This window comes from Copadichromis virginalis, linkage group LG9 (genome assembly GCF_057382275.1).
Source record: "Copadichromis virginalis isolate Kocher_CV1m ecotype Utaka linkage group LG9, C_Virginalis_male_GT1.1, whole genome shotgun sequence".
NCBI classification, from domain to species: Eukaryota; Metazoa; Chordata; class Actinopteri; order Cichliformes; family Cichlidae; genus Copadichromis; species Copadichromis virginalis.
The window spans coordinates 32,962,669-32,982,060 of record NC_140626.1 but is presented as its reverse complement, the minus strand read 5'-3'; the positions used below and the strand labels follow the sequence as shown (position 1 = coordinate 32,982,060).

Genomic DNA, 19,392 nt, shown 5'->3' with positions numbered 1-19,392 from the left:
ACATCCATGTTCTTATTACTCCAACCCAGAATGTCATTGACAAATGTAATGATTTGACCCAAAAGGCATGAAAGCACCAGTTGCTAAACTTCCAAAAATAAAAGGAATTAAACCTCCTGGCTGGTGCGCCACATTTGTGTAGCACCTCTACTCAGGACCAGTACACTTTCACTTCAAATAGAGACCCTAAACATCTTACTAGGTTCAGAAGGAGGTTTTGTTTTGGAGACTCACAAAAGGAATTGGCTTGGAAATGAACAACTGAGACCTTTATTGCCTCAGTACCATTCATAAACATATACAGCACAATAAACCAAACTGCACACTAATAGTGCATTTTAAAGGTGAATAGATATAAAGCAGAACAAATAAAATAAAGACAGTCGAATGAAAGACTTATACTGAATTGTATCAGAACTCTTTTGAATGAATAAAACGGATGGAAGTGTTCCCGTTGTGAAGTTTGAATTGTCCAGTCTGAATTGTCCTTTAAAGTCGTTGAAACCTGTAGCGGAAGTGTCAGTGTGCAAACCCTATTATCTGGGATAGGGCTTGTCTGAAATACAGGGATGCTTGAATCAGTTTCTCAGGCAAATCCTACAATCCGATCGCATGGCTGGCCACATCATTTCATGATCATTCAGGATCTCATTTGGGCTGTTCTCGCCGTCAGTGGTTCTCCAGAATCCTTTCTAGTAGTTCAAAAAACCAATCTACACAAACAGTGCAGAACAATGAATTTCTTTTCCATCTTGTGTTCTTAACATGAGCTCATGAACTTCTTTTCCAAATGTATTAATAACAAATGGCATTCCATTTAGCTTTACCAAGTTACAAGAGTTACAGTAACTTGTTTGTACCAGTATCAACTATTTTATCACAATTATATCACAATAAAGAACATCAGCAGCTTATACAGTAATGTAAATAGTCATCGCAATCAAGGTTACATTCATCCATAAGGCTAACAAGCAAATGTAACTTAATTCACAGTGCAAGTACTAATGAACTTGAAATATGCTCATTTCTATTAAGACTTAACCATTCTAATATAACCAGAGCTAGTGCTTCTATCCGAATACCTCCCCGATCGGAATATGGCTTCGTGGGGGTAGGGTAGCTAACAGCTATTAGCAGCTAGCATCGGCAGTAAAACACCTTTAGCTCAAAGCATTCAACACTTATAACACACTGTGAAGAACAACAAGAAAAGTAAAACAACACACCAAATTTGATGAACAAACGGCATGTCACTCACTGGGATATTCCAACACAAATAACTGGACAGACGTTATTCCCTTTGTGGTCAGAGTTCGGGGCCTAATAAAAGAGTAGCTTATTAGCATTTATACGTAAAACAATCTGGTCTCATTAATCAGGTTGCAGCATTGCATACCAAATACTTTTCGGTGAGCTCCGACACACACTTGACTGCCATCAGAGAGGGAAGATCTCATAGGAAGAGACAGGTAATGCTTCCTGCGCACTAGACGCACGGTTGTCAGAACACAAAACTGCATTACAGCACCCCCTTCTGACAATAACAGGCTATAGCCTTAGATAAAAAAAAGAAGGGGGGGGGGGGATTTTACGGACCTGTATTTCACATGGGTTACACTATTATCTAACAATTCTCAGCCTGTAATTTTGTACTTACTATATAAGTCTAGGATATTCTGTTCAGACTAATTTGGCGCAGGAAAATTGCACCCTGACTTAAACTGGCTATGATATCTAAGCATGTTTGGAAATCCCTCTGCAGCTCTACATGTCAGTCTCAATAATTCAGTTCAATCATAGAGCCAAATTCACTCTTTTACCCCATTATTACATGGAGGGCCAACTCTTAATGAGAACCATTGCAATGTATATATATATAAAAAAATTTTTAAAAAAAATTCACTAAATGAACTTTATTTAATCACTATATTCCTAACATGCACAGACAGTGACTTCTCTCTGCATGTCTTATTTTCACCTTTGACCTTCACTGCGATGTCTGGGAGCCCGTCCCCTTCTCTCTGCCTCTCACACATCCAGTAGCAGGCCATGTTTGTGCCTTCATGAGCTGTACCATCCAGTGTTTTGCTTTATTAAGTCTTTATTATCAATTTTTTTGTCAGTCTCGTATTTACATTTTTCTTTATATCCGGGAGATCTCTCAATCTTGCCAAATCCCATTACACACAATGTACATATGTTTGCACTTCACATCTCCTTTAGCCCATTTTTAGAGACTCAAGTTCATTTATCAACACTTAACTGTTGGAATATTTCCTAAAAATAAACTGAACGTTGAAACCAAATATTTCCTTGGATTTATTGAAATGAATATTTGCAAAGCAATCAAAACAGCACAATCTTCACACCAGCATTGACAAAAATATCACCTCTTTTATACTCCTTGTATAAATTGTATCCTACCTACACCCGTTTTCACACCTTCTCTTGTGCGATTAGGTAGAGGATCATTAGGAGGTCCCTCTAAGGGGGGCGCTCCCACAGAGCTTAAATCTGGAACTCTCCACCATTTGACCTTAGACCTGAAGAAGATTCTCGGTTGAGAGGTGAAATAATCTTCAAGCAATTTAAAGAAGTCCAGATTTTTAGGGTCTGTTGCAGAGTGAAAGTTTTTCCACAAAAGGTCACAGTGAAACTCTTTCCCACCACCACAGTGATGACAGGGTTGAGAACTGGATCCATCTGTGTCGGTCTGCTTCTAAACAAAGACACAAAGACAGTGTAGGTCAGGGAATTCCTTCAACATTTTAATTCTGAAAGTGGCCTGAAATAAAAAGTAAGCTGATTCTGAGGGGGTCAGGTGGGATACACTGGTTGGTTTTAGTTAGATGACCCTCCCGTTGTTCATTTAGTAAATACAAGTAAAATGGATTGATTCTTATAAAGCACTTTTTTACTCTGCCTGAGCACTCAAGGTGCTTTTTACAACACGGTAAAGCACTTTGCATGCTAGAGTAAAGTGACCTGGTACTGAGACTCAATAAATGTCTTTGTTGTAGAGCAACCTTTCTACCAGTGGTAGGCAACCTTTCTGATGATGAGTGCCATCTAAAATTTCCTCAAAAGTCAATTTACCATATCAACAATTGCATTAACAATAAATTTAATAATGCTGCATATCAACAGTTACATAACTGCTAAGTGCTACATAACTTTGCACTTTTGCTGTAACGAGACAAATTTCCCACCTGTGGGACTAATAAAGGTCATCTTATCTTACACACTATATAGAACAACTTCATAGAAATAGATTTGCTATATTTCAAAAAAAATTTTTTTTATCCATAACAAGAACACCATAACAGCAAAGGAACTATACAAACAGAAAATGCAGATGCTATTAATGGTCGTCTCACAACAATGGTAAATGGCCTGTATAGCGCTTTACTTAATCCCTATGGACCTTGACACTGCATTCAGTCATCCACCCATTCACACACTGGTGATGGCAGCTACATTGTAGCCACAGCTGCCTTGGGCGCGCTGACAGAGGCGAGGCTGCCGGACACTAGCGCCACCGGGCCCTCTGGCCAACACCAGTAGGCAACGGGTGAAGTGTTTTGCCCAAGGACACAACGACCGAGACTGTCGGAGCCGGGGCTCGAACCGGCAACCTTCCGATTACAAGAAGAACTGCCAACTCTTGAGCCACATTCGCCCCAAAAACAATGATAAGAAAAAATAAACTGGGCTAATATGACTTATCTTTAAACAAGGATTTGCAGATTAATGTGATCCCTGCCGCTGCTTTGTATTTGAAAGTTGTGTTATCTGGGGATCATATTTTGTAACTCGTTGAGGTGTCCCGTTATATCAGCGAGAAAGAAACATTGTCAACCCATCTTGATGCATGCTCAATCATCCAGGTAAGTAAACCTCCAAAAATTGATTCTGTTCATCTGGACATATAATTTTGTGGGAGAAACGTTTCGTCACTCATCCAAGTGACTCCTTCAGTCTCAGCTGACTGCAAGTTTCCCCCAATCTTATAAACAGTACATTTGCATAATGGTCAGTGGTTGTTGATCAATGGTCATGAGAATCTGCATAATTAAGCTTAAGGAACTGAACTCCCAGCACATTGTTCCTTCAGTGGGCTGGTTTCAGTCATTATCTAAATGCACTGTTTCCAAAATTCCAAAATTGAGTCCAGTAGAATTACTAACATGCGAACACAATTTAATGAGCACAGTTGAACGAAACAGTCAGTCTTAAACAAGAAGATAACAATATACATACATACCTCACAGTAACTGCACTTGCAGTTTCTTTCTGGTGTGGCTCTGTTGGTGGATTTTAAGGTAACGTGGCGCTTTAAAAGTCTTCTCACACAGGTCACATTTATAAGGTCTCCCCACAGTGTGGGTAAACATGTGGCGTTCTAAGTCTTTATATCTCACAAACAGTTTCCCACACTGATCACAGCAGTAAACGTCATTTCCAGTATGAATGCGGAGGTGAATATTTAGGCTGCCTAGCAAGTGGAAGGTTTTTCCACATATGTGGCAGCTGTACGCCTTAAATCCAGAGTGGATAACTTGATGACGCTGTAAGAGGCCACTGTGAGTAAAAGCTTTACCACACTGATCACAGCTGTATGCTTTAACTCCACTGTGGCTGAGTTGGTGTCTTTTTAAGCTTCCAGCCTGGGTAAAAGATTTTCCACACAAGTCACAGGTGTATGCTTTAACTCCACTGTGGATGAGTTGGTGTGTTTGTAAGTTTCCAGGCTGGGTAAAAGATTTTCCACATAAGTCACAGGTGTAAGGTTTAATTCCACTGTGGATGAGTTGGTGTCTTTTTAAGCTTTCAGCGTGGGTATAAGATTTTCCACAAAAGTCACAGGTGTACGCTTTAACTCCACTGTGGATGAGTTGGTGTCTTTTTAAGCTTTCAGCGTGGGCAAAAGATTTTCCACACAAGTCACAGGTGTAAGCTTTAACTCCACTGTGGACGAGCTGGTGTGTTTTTAAGCTTCCAGCGTGGGCAAAAGACTTTCCACACAAGTCACAGCTGTATGCTTTAAATCTACTGTGGATAAGTTGGTGTGTTTGTAAGTTTCCAGCGTGGGCAAAAGATTTTCCACACAAGTCACAGGTGTACGGTTTAATTCCACTGTGGATGAGATGGTGTCTTTTTAAGTTAGCAGCAAAAGTAAAACTTTTTCCACACAAGTCACAGCTGTATGCTTTAACTCCACTGTGGATGAGTCGGTGTGTTTTTAAGCTTTCAGCGTGAGTAAACGATTTTCCACACAAGTCACAGGTGTACGGTTTAATTCCACTGTGGATGAGATGGTGTCTTTTTAAGTTAGCAGCCAAAGTAAAAGATTTTCCACACAAGTCACAGCTGTATGCTTTAACTCCACTGTGGATGAGTTGGTGTGTTTTTAAGCTTCCAGCCCGGTTGAAAGATTTTCCACACAACTTACAGATGTAAGCTTTAACTCCACTGTGGATGACTTTGTGTTTTTTTAAGTTTCCAGCCAGGGTAAAATCCTTCCCACACTCATCACAGCTGTATGTTTTCTCTCTCTTTCTTCTGTGAGGTTTGTCGGCCTCCTGAGAGCGCTGACTTCTCGCTCCATGTTGGTCCTGCAGTGACAGAGATACAAACAGAGGCAGTGAGTGAAATGCAGTCGTGGAACAAACTGACTCCATTAGTGGAATCAAAGATGTCAACAAACACGTCGTAGGTGTGTTACCACCACCTTCTAGTGATAGTATGACATTACAATTATGAGCTACAATGAGAGTTGTAACCTGCACACAGGTTCAATAACAGAGATATTCTTGCTCACCTTTTGGGTTGAAGTCATTGTTTCCTCTGTAGTGGCTGAGCTGAGTCTAAATGGCTCGTCTCCTCCTGATGATCAGCTGGAACAGTTAACAACAGTGGTGAGAAACTGCAGTAATGAACCTCCACTGAGTAACTGCAGTTTGGTGCTTCATTTGAACCTCATAGATTTTATTAAACAAAATGGATAAAAAATACTCTACAAAACAGAAGGTGAGCTGATAGAGTATCATCATCTCAAACTACATCAAGATTCTCAGACCATGTCACGGTTCACTTGATCCCTGCAAACAGGCGCAAACAGGCACAAACTGAAACTGTCTAAAGCTTTTGTGAAGACACTGAAGCAGTGGACTGATGAGGCTGTGGAGAATCTGCAGGTGTGTCTGGACTGCACCGACTGGGAGGTTTTCAGGATTGTTACCAACAGTTTGGATTATTATAGAGATGCTGTGACGTCCTGTAACATCAGCATCTGTGAGGAAGCTGCACAGCATCACACACCAGGGTGAGCAGCTGACCAGCTCTGACCAGCTCTGGTTCACAGCTAAGCTAAAGGAGCCTGAGGCTGGAAAAGCAGGAAGTGTTTCAGGCAGAGGCGGAGGCAGACATTTGATACACCCAGGGCTTAGCCCTAAAGGGTGGGTGGGGGGGGGGGGGGGGGGGTTTAGAAATGACTGAAAGATTAATAGGCTCCGTTTTGGCAGGCAAGGCAGAACAAAACCAGGGCTGTATCATGACACGCGGACTAAACCCCAATTCAACCAGACCCAGAACTGATCCGGTATTAAAACAGGACTAATGAGGATTTAACCAAGACAGAACCAGAATCAGAACTAGATGATAGTAGAACTAAAAATCATCATAGACCTGCACTACACTTATTTTTTAATTCTACCAAAGTCCACTATTTAGATTGAGAAAAGTTTATATAATTATTTAGCCTTGTTGTGCAAACAAGCTGCATAACTTAATAAATATAGAATTTGAAAAATAACAAACCTAAAAAGAAACACTAGGTACGAGATACATGAGGACCTATGATACAGTGATACTTTTGGTAAACAACCATTTGACTAACACAGGGGTGGGCAATCTCAGTCCACGAGAGCCGGTGTCCCTGCAGGTTTTAGATGTGTCCTCGAACCAACACAGCTGATTTAAATGGCTAAATTAGCCCCTCAACATGTCCGGAAGTTCTCCAGAGGCTGGTAACGAACTAATCATGTGATTCAGGTGTGTTGACCCAAGGTGAGATCTAAAACCTGCAGGGACACCGGCCCTCGTGGACTGAGATTGCCCACTCCTGGACTAACATGTGTGTCTCACCTGCTCTTGTTCCATCTCTGTTCTGTCCTCATTCTCCTCTCTCTCCCTCTCTGTGCTGACAATCAAGCCAAACACCAACATCATCAAATATACAGTGGAAACCAGATATTTACACACTCTTCGGATAAAAACACTTTCTTAATTGTAACATCAAATCAGACTAAATGTTTATTTTTTTAGATTGATAAATATAAAAAACATATTTGTTAACTTTAAGAGTAAAGAGAGAAACTATCTGTATTAATTGTAAATGGCACCAAATTGTATTCAAACTTGAGCCACACTTATGGAGCTCCACAGTTGTCTTCCTGGGCCCTATTTCAGGAAGCCGGTTTAGTGGAAAATCTGAGTAAGTATACCCTCAGTTAACGAAAACTCTGGGTTTTCGGTTTCACAAAGCGAGTTTAGATTAATTCTGAGTGAGTCACTATGACGACACACTCCGTGAAGCTAACCTGCCCCCTAGCAGGTTTACTACAACTAACCCTGACTGTCTCCGCCCCTTTGTCGGAAACCTGACAGTAGGAAGTGTCGGACATGGCGTGCCCCGTCCTTGAAGAGCCAGTAGATCGTGAAGCCCAAATTCTCCGCAGAGCTCTCCGCCGGGAGAGAGTGATCAGAGCGCGTTTGGACATTTTATCATTTCCTGATGAGTTTCTGTGCGAACGTTACCGTTTCTCAGCACAATCTATAATTTATTTGGATAACATCCTCAGGCCTAATATTACGCATGTGACATCGCGGACATGCTCTCAGTTCATTACATATTATTTGTATTGCACTTCGGTTTTTTGCAAACGGGAGCTTTCTGTATAATATTGGTGACGCTGAGCACGTTTCCAAGGCTACCGTCTGTCGGGCAGTCAGGAATGTTACAGTTGCACTGAAACGTCTCCTGTACTCGTTTGTGGTGTTCCCCGGTCATAGACCCACAAGATTCATCAAAGAGGGATGCCACAAAGTTGCAGGTATCAGGATGACCAAAACTTAATTTATGATGTGGTGATACTTGGACTACTACTTAAATTTTACATTTATTTTCACGGTTCCCAGGCGTGATTGGCTGTACAGATGGCACTCACATTCCAATCATTGCTCCTTCAGTAAATGAAGGAGACTATGTGAACAGGAAGTCTTTCCACAGCATTAATGTACAGGTACATAGTTCCCTGTAGCATTTCAAACTAACAAATTATTTCATTATAGTAATGGATGCTAATTTGTGTTCTCTGCACTGTGAAGATCATATATGATGCTGCCAACATTATCACAAATGTGGAAGCCAAGTGGCCAGGCTCTGTCCATGACTCACAAATATTCCGTGAATGTACACTGAGCACAAAATGTGGACATGGTGAGTTGAGAATACTTTAAAATATATAAAGACCAATTGCTTCAGAAGTGTATCCTTCTGTCTTAGGAGAGTTCACTGGCTACTAGGGCTGGGCCATATTATACCGTTCACGGTAATACCGGTATAATGTTAGGCAACGATAGGAAAATGAAATATCGCGATAGAATGGGAGTAAAACGCGCATGCGCAGTGCCTTTGTTTTCATACGCACATGGCCGATTGTTGAGTGAAACAGATGAACCAGAATTGGTTTGTAAAAATGGTGCAACTTCCGTGATGTGGAACTGGTTTGGTGTTTGTCCGTCAGATACACAACAAAGCACATTTTTTTGCAGAACATGCAAGCAGCCGTTGTTATTGTCATATTTGTCGGACTAAGATGCTCTTAAATCTGGGAGTAATCTGGGTCCTAAACTCCGTATACTTCAGGTCAAACAACACTGCAGCATCACTGAGAGTTAAAAACTGTCTAAATTCTTTCATCTTTAATAAAACGATCAGCATTGCTGCTTTACCAGGTGTAACTATAAAGTTTAACTTCCAGGCATCCATGAAAACAAAAGTTATTACATTTAACGGAGTTAGAAGTTAGCAGGAAGCTAGCGGAAGTTAGCTCGCTAGTTTCGCTAGTTACCTAAGCATGATATTGCATGTTCTGACTGAGAGATTTCTGAAAAAAATCAAACGTACAGCTCTGCTATCACTTCCAACATAAATGAAGACAGGAAACTAAACAGCAGTGGCGTTTGTAGGGTTACTGAAGTTGGGCTAGCTGGTATATAATGATGTGCTACGTGATCGCTAGCGACACAGCTATGTTAGCATAACATAAACAGTGAAGCTGGAGGACGAACACTAACACTTTTCCACTTATAAAAGTTAACGTGAAGGTTCTTCATGGTTAGAAACAAATGCAATCGCATGGCAGGATGCTGTAAACGGACCAAACTTCAGTCAGGAGAACAACTGAGATAATCCATCCACAATACGAGGTTAGTCATTAATATACTGCAACAACAAGGGAATAGAGCAGCTGCCAGAGAATTCAACATTAATGAATCAATGGTACAGAAGTGGAGGAAGCAAGAAGAATGAGTTTAATAAAGTTTGATTTATCTGACTGCTTTGTTTCGCTTAATGTGCCTTATAATCCCGTGCACCTTATGGTCCGAAAAATACGTACTGCACACTGCAGTTTAATGTTGCAAAGCACCTCTTTTTAACTTCAGTGGATATTATACATGGTTATGCTCAGGATATGTCAGCCCATTTCTACTGGAAATGCCTTTTGGTTAAACTTTCAGCAAGGAATTTGCATTTGCACTGTTACATTTTTATAAAGCTTTAATGTACATAAAAACCAGCTTCTTGTTTAAGTGAAAATAAATGGAAGGTTGTCTTTTTGCGCTAGTAATGTTGTGGAGTTGTATTTTGTCTCGCATCAATTATATCGTCGGTTATATCGTTATCGCAAATTTTCAAATATATATCGTGATAAATATTTTTGGCCATATCGCCCTGCTCTACTGGCTACTTGCTTGGTGATAGGGGGTATCCATGTTTACCCTATTTGCTTACCCCTTACCCTGACCCTGAACCGGGCCCACAGCAGCGATATAATCTGGCTACCGTATTTTCACGACCATAAGGCGCACTTAAAAGTCTTAGATTTTCTTCAAAAAGTGCGGCGCGCCCTATGTGTTGTAAGGAGGACGTAGTAGAGAACACCATGAGAACGTTAAAGGCTGAAGTGTGGGCGTTGATCGTATATACCGGGACAATCGCACATACCTGTATAAAAGAACAGGTATGTGCATTATGCAGGACATCGTTGTTTTAACAACCCTGAAAATGGCAAAGAGACACGCTTACGAAGCACAGTTTAAACTGAAGGCCATCAGCTACGCGGAGGAACATGGAAATCGAGCAGCGGCGAGAGAATTTAAGATTAACGAATCGATGGTTCGCAAATGGAGGAAGCTGGAAAACAAGCTCCGGCAGGTCAAGAAAACGCAGCTGAGTTTCCGCGGACATAAGGCGAGGTGGCCCGAGTTGGAGGAAAGACTCGAGCGGTGGATCATCGAGCAAAGAACGAGCGGGAGAAGCGTTTCGACGGTCACCATTCGGCTAAAAGCAGTTTCACTAGCTGAAGAGATGAACATTGAACATTTCCAAGGAGGTCCGTCTTGGTGCTTTCGTTTTATGAAACGGTGCCATTTTTCCATCCGGACCAGGACTACGGTAGCGCAGCAACTTCCAGCGGATTATAAGGAAAAGCTGGCCATCTTCCGCTCCTACTGCAGCAAACACATCGGCGACAAAAACATCCAGCCCAGCCACATCACAAACATGGACGAGGTCCCGCTCACTTTTGACATCCCGGTGAGTCACACTGTGGAGAAGAAGGGGACCAGCACGGTAGCGATACGCACAACGGGGTATGAAAAGTCTTCTTTCACTGTTGTGCTTGGCTGCCATGCTAATGGACAGAAACTGCCGCCTATGTTGATTTTTAAGCGAAAGACTTTGCCTAAAGAGAAGTTTCCAGCAGGAATCATCATTAAGGCAAATGAAAAGGGCTGGATGGATGAGGAAATGATGAAAGACTGGCTGAGGGAGGTGTATGTAAGGAGACCAGGTGGTTTTTTCCACGCATCACCATCGCTCTTAATCTGTGACTCTATGCGTGCCCATCTCACAGCCGATGTGAAAAAACTTGTGAAGCAAATGAACTGTGAGCTTGCTGTCATTCCGGGAGGCCTGACAAAGGAACTCCAACCGCTGTACATCGGTGTGAACCGCCTGTTCAAAGTAAGGCTGCGAGTGGCCTGGGAGCGATGGATGACCGGTGGAGACCACAGTTTCACTAAGAGTGGAAGGCAGCGCCGGGCGAGTTACGCCACAATTTGCCAATGGATTGTAGATGCTTGGGCTAACATGTCTGCTGGCACTGTTGTTCGAGCTTTCGCAAAAGCCGGCATCATTTCCGAGGAGCCGCACGGCACGGAAAGTGACTCTGACGGTGAAGAAAGTGAACCTGGCATGTTTGATGGAGATTTAGCGCAGCTGTTCAATTCAGACACAGATGAGGACTTCGATGGGTTTGATTGATGATAGACGAATAAACAGATTTTCTGTTCAACTGGCTTTATTGGTCGCCTGTGTTTCCTGTGCACAAAGTATTAAAAGATGTAAACCTCATAAAGTGCCTCTGTTGCTTCCTCCTCTGTAACAGCTGTCAATGTTTCTTCATTATTTTCCTGTAGTAAAGAAATAAACAACATTGCTGTTCTACTGTAAACTCATATAATCTGTGGAGTATTACTCACAACTGCATGTTGGTCTGGCTCAACAGGAGGCTGCACCAGATGCAGTACACCATCACCATCAACTGATAGAATATGAGGTTTATACAGGTCACTTATAACTTACAAGGGACCAAATGGCAATTAACAAACATACCTATCACCTTACACTTCATTGTCATTATGCTCTCAAAGACAACCAAGACTGAGGCAAGGCAAAATCAGTAGGAAAATAACTTCACTACAAACAAATTCATTATGGTGAAGAGTTTATCAAATGAATGAGCAGCACTGCAAAGGTGACTGTGAAGAAAGGATGTATGCACATCATGTATTATTTTGAATTTACCCCCTATGTAGGCACTTGTGTCTTGCGGGGTTATTGACTCAGAGGATGTCCCCGCAGAGATGCCTTCAGCCACAGGGCGCCCACTGTTTTGGCTGAGGGCCAACTGCTCAGCCTCTGTGAGTGGTGGTGGTGGAGGACCCCCACCTGTTTTTCGGGCCTCCGCTTTTTTTCTGTTGGCTATAACGGGGTCACATTTGAGCATACAGAGTAAGCAAATATGTACTTGTAATGTGCTCAGATAATTTCAATAAGTGCTTACAGAAAGAAAATTAATGTAGCCTCTAACTGCAATTGATTTACATAGGACAAACAGACCAAGCACTATGGCTCATAATACAATTACACCTCACCTGTTTGGACCATATTTTTATATTTCATTTTTACTTGCTGCCAGGAACGTTTGGGGCCTGTTGGGTTGCACCTGCGCTCACATCACATCACAACATAAAATGTATAAAATAACAAATAAAATAACATATGATAAAATAACGTGTTAAATGGGTGGAAATCCCTAGATCAATGTTTATATTAACACTCACGCATTGACTCTGTCGGCTATGTTTTGCCATGCATGCTCCCTTTGTTTTGCAGCTGAGGCTGTGTTACCTTTTTTTCTGCAAAATTTGCATGTTATCGGCATATGCTGCCATCAGAATTTCGGCCTCAAGCGCTGTAAAATACATTGACCGCGCCTTCTTTCCCTCCGTCTCCATGGTGACTCGCTTAATCTGTGCTCCACTAATCAGGGCTTTATGTATCCTCGTCCGCGCGCTTCACTTGGGGTTAAAGCAACTCCGCGTTGACTGAACTAATTGTTATCAGCCTTTCTGAAACCGAATATTCCGAGTTGGACAGTTCGGGGTTACTCAACCCTGAGTATCGTTTTTCACTCTGAGTTTTCTAAACCAGCTTCCTGAAACAGGGCCCTGGTGTTTTGTTGACATCTCTTGATGTTCCCATGTCACAGAAACAGGCTCTGTGTTTTGCCTTATATGCATCCACAGCTGTGCCACCAGTTTACTCACATGGACTCTACGAACCAATCAGAAGCTTCTTCAGCTCAGAATGGAATCGTCTGGAGTTTCTTATTAATTAACAATAAACCTAGTGCATATGTACACTTGATGAAAGTGATTAAAATAGACAGCGGAAACCGATTTATTTAGCTGTGGAGGGTAACAACTGAAAATATGAAATAAACACACATGTAAGCTAAGACTCTCTAAAAAACAGCATTGTTGTTGTTCGGCTTTTCATTTTGCCATTTGTTGATTCACTTGAAGAGCAAGTAACGTAATATTGGTCAAGTGATCAGTTTCATATCAATCTTTCGTGATGCACCGTCATATTTACATTATTTGTACGGCACGAATGATTTGCTTTGGTACCTGGTCAAACTTCAGTTCTGCTCTGTCTGCGTTTCTCCAACAGCCCACTCGCAGGCAGCAGCTGCCCCGCCCCTTCGCTCAGTCGCTTAGTGTCTGAGCTCGGATCATACCAAAATTAGGGGGGATTTACGCACAGTCGTAAATTCCCACAGTGTGCACTTGTGCCAGGTTGAAGGACTACTGCATATAAAACTGTTCAGTTAATACTAATTCATATCAGCTGATATAAGGAAAAAATAATGTAAATATGGTAAGAAAATGGTTAAGAGTTTCGTGCGTTCTCCTCACTGCAATAAACGACTGCATGAGAGACGCAAGTCATGATCACTCTCGTGATTCTTTTCCCTCTGTTTTCAGGTAAAAGTGTTTAAAAGTTGATATATTTCCCATGTGTACACTGTTAAGATATTTAAGAGGTAATCCTTCATTGTTTTGTAAGAGTTTAGAAACATTGTATTTGTGCGCATATACGTGGCGGTTTTGAGCGTCAGTTTTGTACTGTGTAATGGCCAGTAAGATAACGGCAGGAACTAAAAACGCCGCTATTGTCAGCCATTTTGTCAGGAAACCTGTTCTGGCATATATGGTAAGATGGTAAATGGCCTGCATTTGTATAGCGCTTTACTCAGTCCCTAAGGACCCCAAAGCGCTTTACATATCCAGTCATCCACCCATTCACACACTGGCAATGGCAGCTACATTGTAGCCACAGCTGTCCTGTAATCACTTTAGTGTTTTGGTTTATTATTTAGTGTTTTTCTTCCACCACGTGACATTTAGCAGTACAGAATGTGAAACGTCTCTGTTCATTTTCACTGCAATAAACTAGTGCATGAGTCATGATCACTCTCGTGATTCTTTTCCCCTGTTTTCAGGTAAAAGTGTTTAAAAGTTGATATATTTCTCGTTTTCAGGGGTGTAACACACTGTGTGCCTCGAATATTGTGTGTACTTTTTGTTTTATACAGTTGTCAGCCAGGCATTTCACTTCCTCTCATGTGTTCATCCACAGCAGCTGGACAATAAAGTTTATTGTGACCCTGATACTGCAGCAGATCGCTTTGACTTCCTGTTATCACTTCAAATAGAAACGAGGCTGTAGAGGTTTGGTGCAGGCAGAAAAACAGCTGCAGGGACAATGAAAAGACTTTTCTGCTCCAACTTCTCCCAGCATGCTGAGCTAATGATTAGTTGGTGTTTTTCTCCAAACACTCTCTCACTCTTCTCTCAACGTGTTCACAATAAACTGTGAACAGACACCGAGGAGAGCAGCAGAAGACCTCATTCAGGAGCTAAACTCAACATGAACTGAACTCACAGTAAAGTTAGCTCGGTGCTTACCTTTAGATGAGCCCACAAACCGAGAGAAACTCCGCGATGAAGCTGCAACTCTTTCCAAACACAGGAAACAGATCAGGGAGCAGAGACCCACGTGGTTCACGCTGATCTCAGCTACGATCCAGGAGACAAGGGTGGGCAGATCGATGCAGATATCGATCAGGACGTTGGTAGTGGTTTATGATCGATACTTTAATTCGTTTCTCTCCTCTAAGTTCACTACTTTACTCCCGTTTCATGACAAAGCAGCTCTCTCTGCTCGGCTCCTCTCCTGCTAACAAATCTTGCTCCGCCCCCTTCTTCTTCTGCCGTATAGGGTCTACTGGCGGTTGGCAAACAGCAAAATGGTGCATTACCGCCACTAACTGGTGTGGAGTGTGGACAGAAAAGACAAAAAAAAATAAATAATAATAAATCAAATCCTCTCGAACAAATGGGTCTGCCTTAAAAACCAAAATACAGCCTGATAACTTTCACTTAAAGAGGTCGTGCAAAACAGATCAATCAAGTCCAACTTCACTTCCATACCGTCCAGCTTTTTGATCAGTTGTCTCCTTTCAATATCAAACCTCTGACATGTTCTATTGTTTCCTGTTCCCTACTGCAGTCACTCCCCTGTACAGTGTTTACCTATTAAAAACAAGGTGCTATTTGAACCAGTGTGTCCGAATCTCAGTCGAGATATAATCGTATCCTCTATCATGTTTCGGCCTGTACTTCTCATTTTCCCCACTTTCCTTTAGATTTTATAAAACCATCGCCCTTTCCTCTCTTCCTCCCATTGCTTTTGCCACCTTTCCTTCATTTTGTATCGCACTGTACTCTTGAGCTCCGTCCTACTCACACTAATAACCATATCTACCATCGGTCTCCTTGTTGCGACTTTTGCTGTCCTATTTGCCATTTCATTTCCTTTACCTCCACGATGCGCTGGTACCCATAAGAATGTGCCCATAAGCCCCATCATAACAAGTCTGAACAATGTTTGGCCTGGGGAGGCACAGAGAGAGAGAACTTAAAATACACCTGTTATTAAATGGTGAAGTTTATATGCTACTAACAAATGAACTCTCTGGGTTGTAGGACAACAACTTAAAAAAGAAAGAAAAGAAAGAGACTGGTATGACCAACCAGTGATGAAACAATAAATTTAGTGGTTAAGAGAGTCAAATTGTGAGAGGTTTTCTGCTGATTGAACAACACAAGTAATTAATGAAGGAAGGAAAATTCTCTTTTGTGAGTTTAAACATGATCTTAAGAATTTAAACATGTATCTGTGTTGTCCTGTCAACTTGGTGGGCTAGGAGTTGATTATATTGTGAGAAAAAAAAGGGGGGGAAGGGAAGGCTGACACAGGGCCTGGCTTGGTGTTTTCTTCCCTCACAACCAACACAACATCATTTTCCTGTTCGTCTGTTTTTGTTTTGTTTTTTGTTTTTTCTCTGTATGCTTCAGGCAGTGGTTTACCCAAAACACAAAAACAGGAAAGTGATGAACACACACACACACACACACACACACACTGATCCAGAATGAAGTGATACACACACATGAACACGTGCGCAGTCGTTGATTGAGTGAGAAATGACACACACACCTAAACCGAAACGCTGATTCACTGAGAAGTGACACACACAAATACACGTGCACATGCTCGTGCAATGAAGAGTGATGCACACACACACACACGCTGATGCAATGAAGAATGCTTTGCTAACAAATGCTTATGCTGATATGTGAAATGCTGCACACAAACATCCAAATACAGAATCTGTTACAAGAAGCCATTGATTACTTAGAATGTGTTTTATGTCACCCAGGGGGCATTTAGGTAGATTTAAGGAACAAGGTCTAAAATTGTCTGGTTATGAAAAGAATGTCTGTGCGTGATGTCTCTTTATGGCTCAAGGCCTCGACTGAAATGTTTACTGTGCTTGACACAGCCCTGATGAGGAGCAGTGGTACAGAGTGAAAATGATGAAGTTTGAATGTAAGTTTTATTTCGGAGCGCCACATTTTCTGTGATTGAGACTTAATTCAAGAAGGAACAAAAGGTGCTACAGTACCTGATGTTCTCATTCCCACACAATGTTGTCCCGGGAGGAAGCAAAACCTTCCTGTGAATGTCTCACTGATTTTTGGGTTTTGCTGAGTAGTAGGTTGATTTTATCAGTGAGGTTTGGGTTGTTTTCTTTCTCTACGAGAGAGAGAGAGATGGTTTTATGTTTGGACATGTCTGCAACGGGCCCTAGTATATGTTATTATATTAGTATTTTATTGGTTACGTTTGTTTTTGCTTTTGTTACAGTGCACTGAGAGGTGTGATCCACAAGAGGTGATATTTTGATATTTTGTGAGTTCATGATTTAATAATTAGCTCTTTAAACCAGGCCTGAAAGATTGAAATTTAAAGCGCTATGAAATGTTCTTACTGAAAACAGTCGCAAAGTGTGCTTCTCCATGATTATAATGGGCTTGGGAGAAATTCACTTATAGGGGACACTGATCACATGAGTCCCGAGCCGACCTTAGGAGTAGTAAATGTTGAGCAACAATTCATCCAGCCTGCAACAGACGGTGGATGCTTTGTGTTGTTTTGTTACTGCAGGAGCAGGAGGATAAGAGACTGGAGGGGGAGAATGTAGTTTCCCATGAGAGTGTGGAACTGCAGATGTTAGATTTGTATTGTTGATTGTCATTTATGCTTAGAAATATCTACTCATATATGCTTAGAGTTGCATAATCAATGTCATGTTGGTAGAGGTTTGATCCATAACACTAGAATTACTGAGCCTTTTTTTCCCTGGTGCAAGTCCCTACTACTAGATTTACTAGCCCTGCGCAAATTCCCCCGACCCTAACACCTCTTGGCACCCCGCTGAGATTTTCACAGGTCTTCAGCTCCATTGTTCTCCTGCTTTTGTTGTGCAAACACACCATCCCCCAACCCCCAACCATGAGAGATTCAGGTCTTTCCTTCCCTGCAAGGCTACTTTCTTGTCACTACATTGCATGCCTGTCCATAAACACATATACACAGAGTTGTACATATATTTATATAGCCACACCTTACATAATATGCAAAAAGTCTAGTTATACACACATATATATATATATATATATATATATATATACAGTGGGGCAAAAAAGTATTTAGTCAGCCACCGATTGTGCAAGTTCCCCCACTTAAAATGATGACAGAGGTCAGTAATTTGCACCAGAGGTACACTTCAACTGTGAGAGACAGAATGTGAAAAAAAAAATCCATGAATTCACATGGTAGGATTTGTAAAGAATTTATTCGTAAATCAGGGTGGAAAATAAGTATTTGGTCACCTCAAACAAGGAAAATCTCTGGCTCTCACAGACCTGTAACGTCTTCTGTAAGAAGCTTTTCTGTCCCCCACTCGTTACCTGTATGAATGGCACCTGTTTGAACTCATCATCTGTATAAAAGACACCTGTCCACAGCCTCAAACAGTCAGACTCCAAACTCCGCCATGGCCAAGACCAAAGAGCTTTCGAAGGACACCAGGAAAAGTATTGTAGACCTGCACCAGACTGGGAAGAGTGAATCTACAATAGGCAAGCAGCTTGGTGTGAAAAAATCAACTGTGGGAGCAATCATCAGAAAATGGAAGACATACAAGACCACTGATAATCTCCCTCGATCTGGGGCTCCACGCAAGATCTCATCCCGTGGGGTCAAAATGATCATGAGAACGGTGAGCAAAGATCCCAGAACCACACGGGGGGACCTGGTGAATGACCTGCAGAGAGCTGGGACCAAAGTAACAAAGGTCACCATCAGTAACACACTACAACGGCAGGGAATCAAATCCCGCAGTGCCAGACGTGTTCCGCTGCTGAAGCCAGTGCATGTCCAGGCCCGTCTGAAGTTTGCCAGAGAGCACATGGATGATACAGCAGAGGATTGGGAGAATGTCATGTGGTCAGATGAAACCAAAGTAGAACTTTTTGGTATAAACTCAACTCGTCGTCTTTGGAGGAAGAAGAATACTGAGTTGCATCCCAAGAACACCATACCTACTGTGAAGCATGGGGGTGGAAACATCATGCTATGGGGCTGTTTTTCTGCCAAGGGGACAGGACGACTGATCCGTGTTAAGGACAGAATGAATGGGGCCATGTATCGTGAGATTTTGAGCCAAAACCTCCTTCCATCAGTGAGAACTTTGAAGATGAAACGAGGCTGGGTCTTCCAACATGACAATGATCCAAAACACACCGCCCGGGCAACAAAGGAGTGGCTCCGTAAGAAGCATTTGAAAGTCCTGGAGTGGCCTAGCCAGTCTCCAGACCTCAACCCCATAGAAAATCTGTGGCGGGAGTTGAAAGTCCGTGTTGCTCGGCGACAGCCCCAAAACATCACTGCTCTCGAGAAGATCTGCATGGAGGAATGGGCCAAAATACCAGCTACTGTGTGTGCAAACCTGGTAAAGACCTATAGTAAACGTTTGACCTCTGTTATTGCCAACAAAGGTTATGTTA

General features: G+C 42.0%; 1 protein-coding gene across 2 annotated transcripts; it reads right to left on the bottom strand.

Moving 5' to 3' along the window:
* Positions 1 to 247: 247 nt before the first annotated feature.
* Positions 248 to 15,162, bottom strand: LOC146702320 (uncharacterized). 2 transcript variants are annotated; one of them, XM_085468774.1, is made up of 5 exons: positions 14,884 to 15,162; positions 7,147 to 7,201; positions 5,822 to 5,897; positions 4,265 to 5,615; positions 248 to 2,719 (listed from the first exon to the last, which is right to left on the bottom strand). In XM_085468774.1, the coding sequence occupies exons 3-4, from the start codon at positions 5,837 to 5,839 to the stop codon at positions 4,266 to 4,268; spliced, it is 1,368 nt and encodes a 455-aa protein (XP_085324900.1). In that variant the 5' UTR covers positions 5,840 to 5,897; positions 7,147 to 7,201; positions 14,884 to 15,162; the 3' UTR covers positions 248 to 2,719; position 4,265. The 2 variants fall into 2 exon arrangements, with proteins under 2 accessions (XP_085324900.1, XP_085324899.1); XM_085468773.1 differs by lacking the exon at positions 7,147 to 7,201.
* Between the last annotated feature and the right edge of the window lie 4,230 nt (positions 15,163 to 19,392).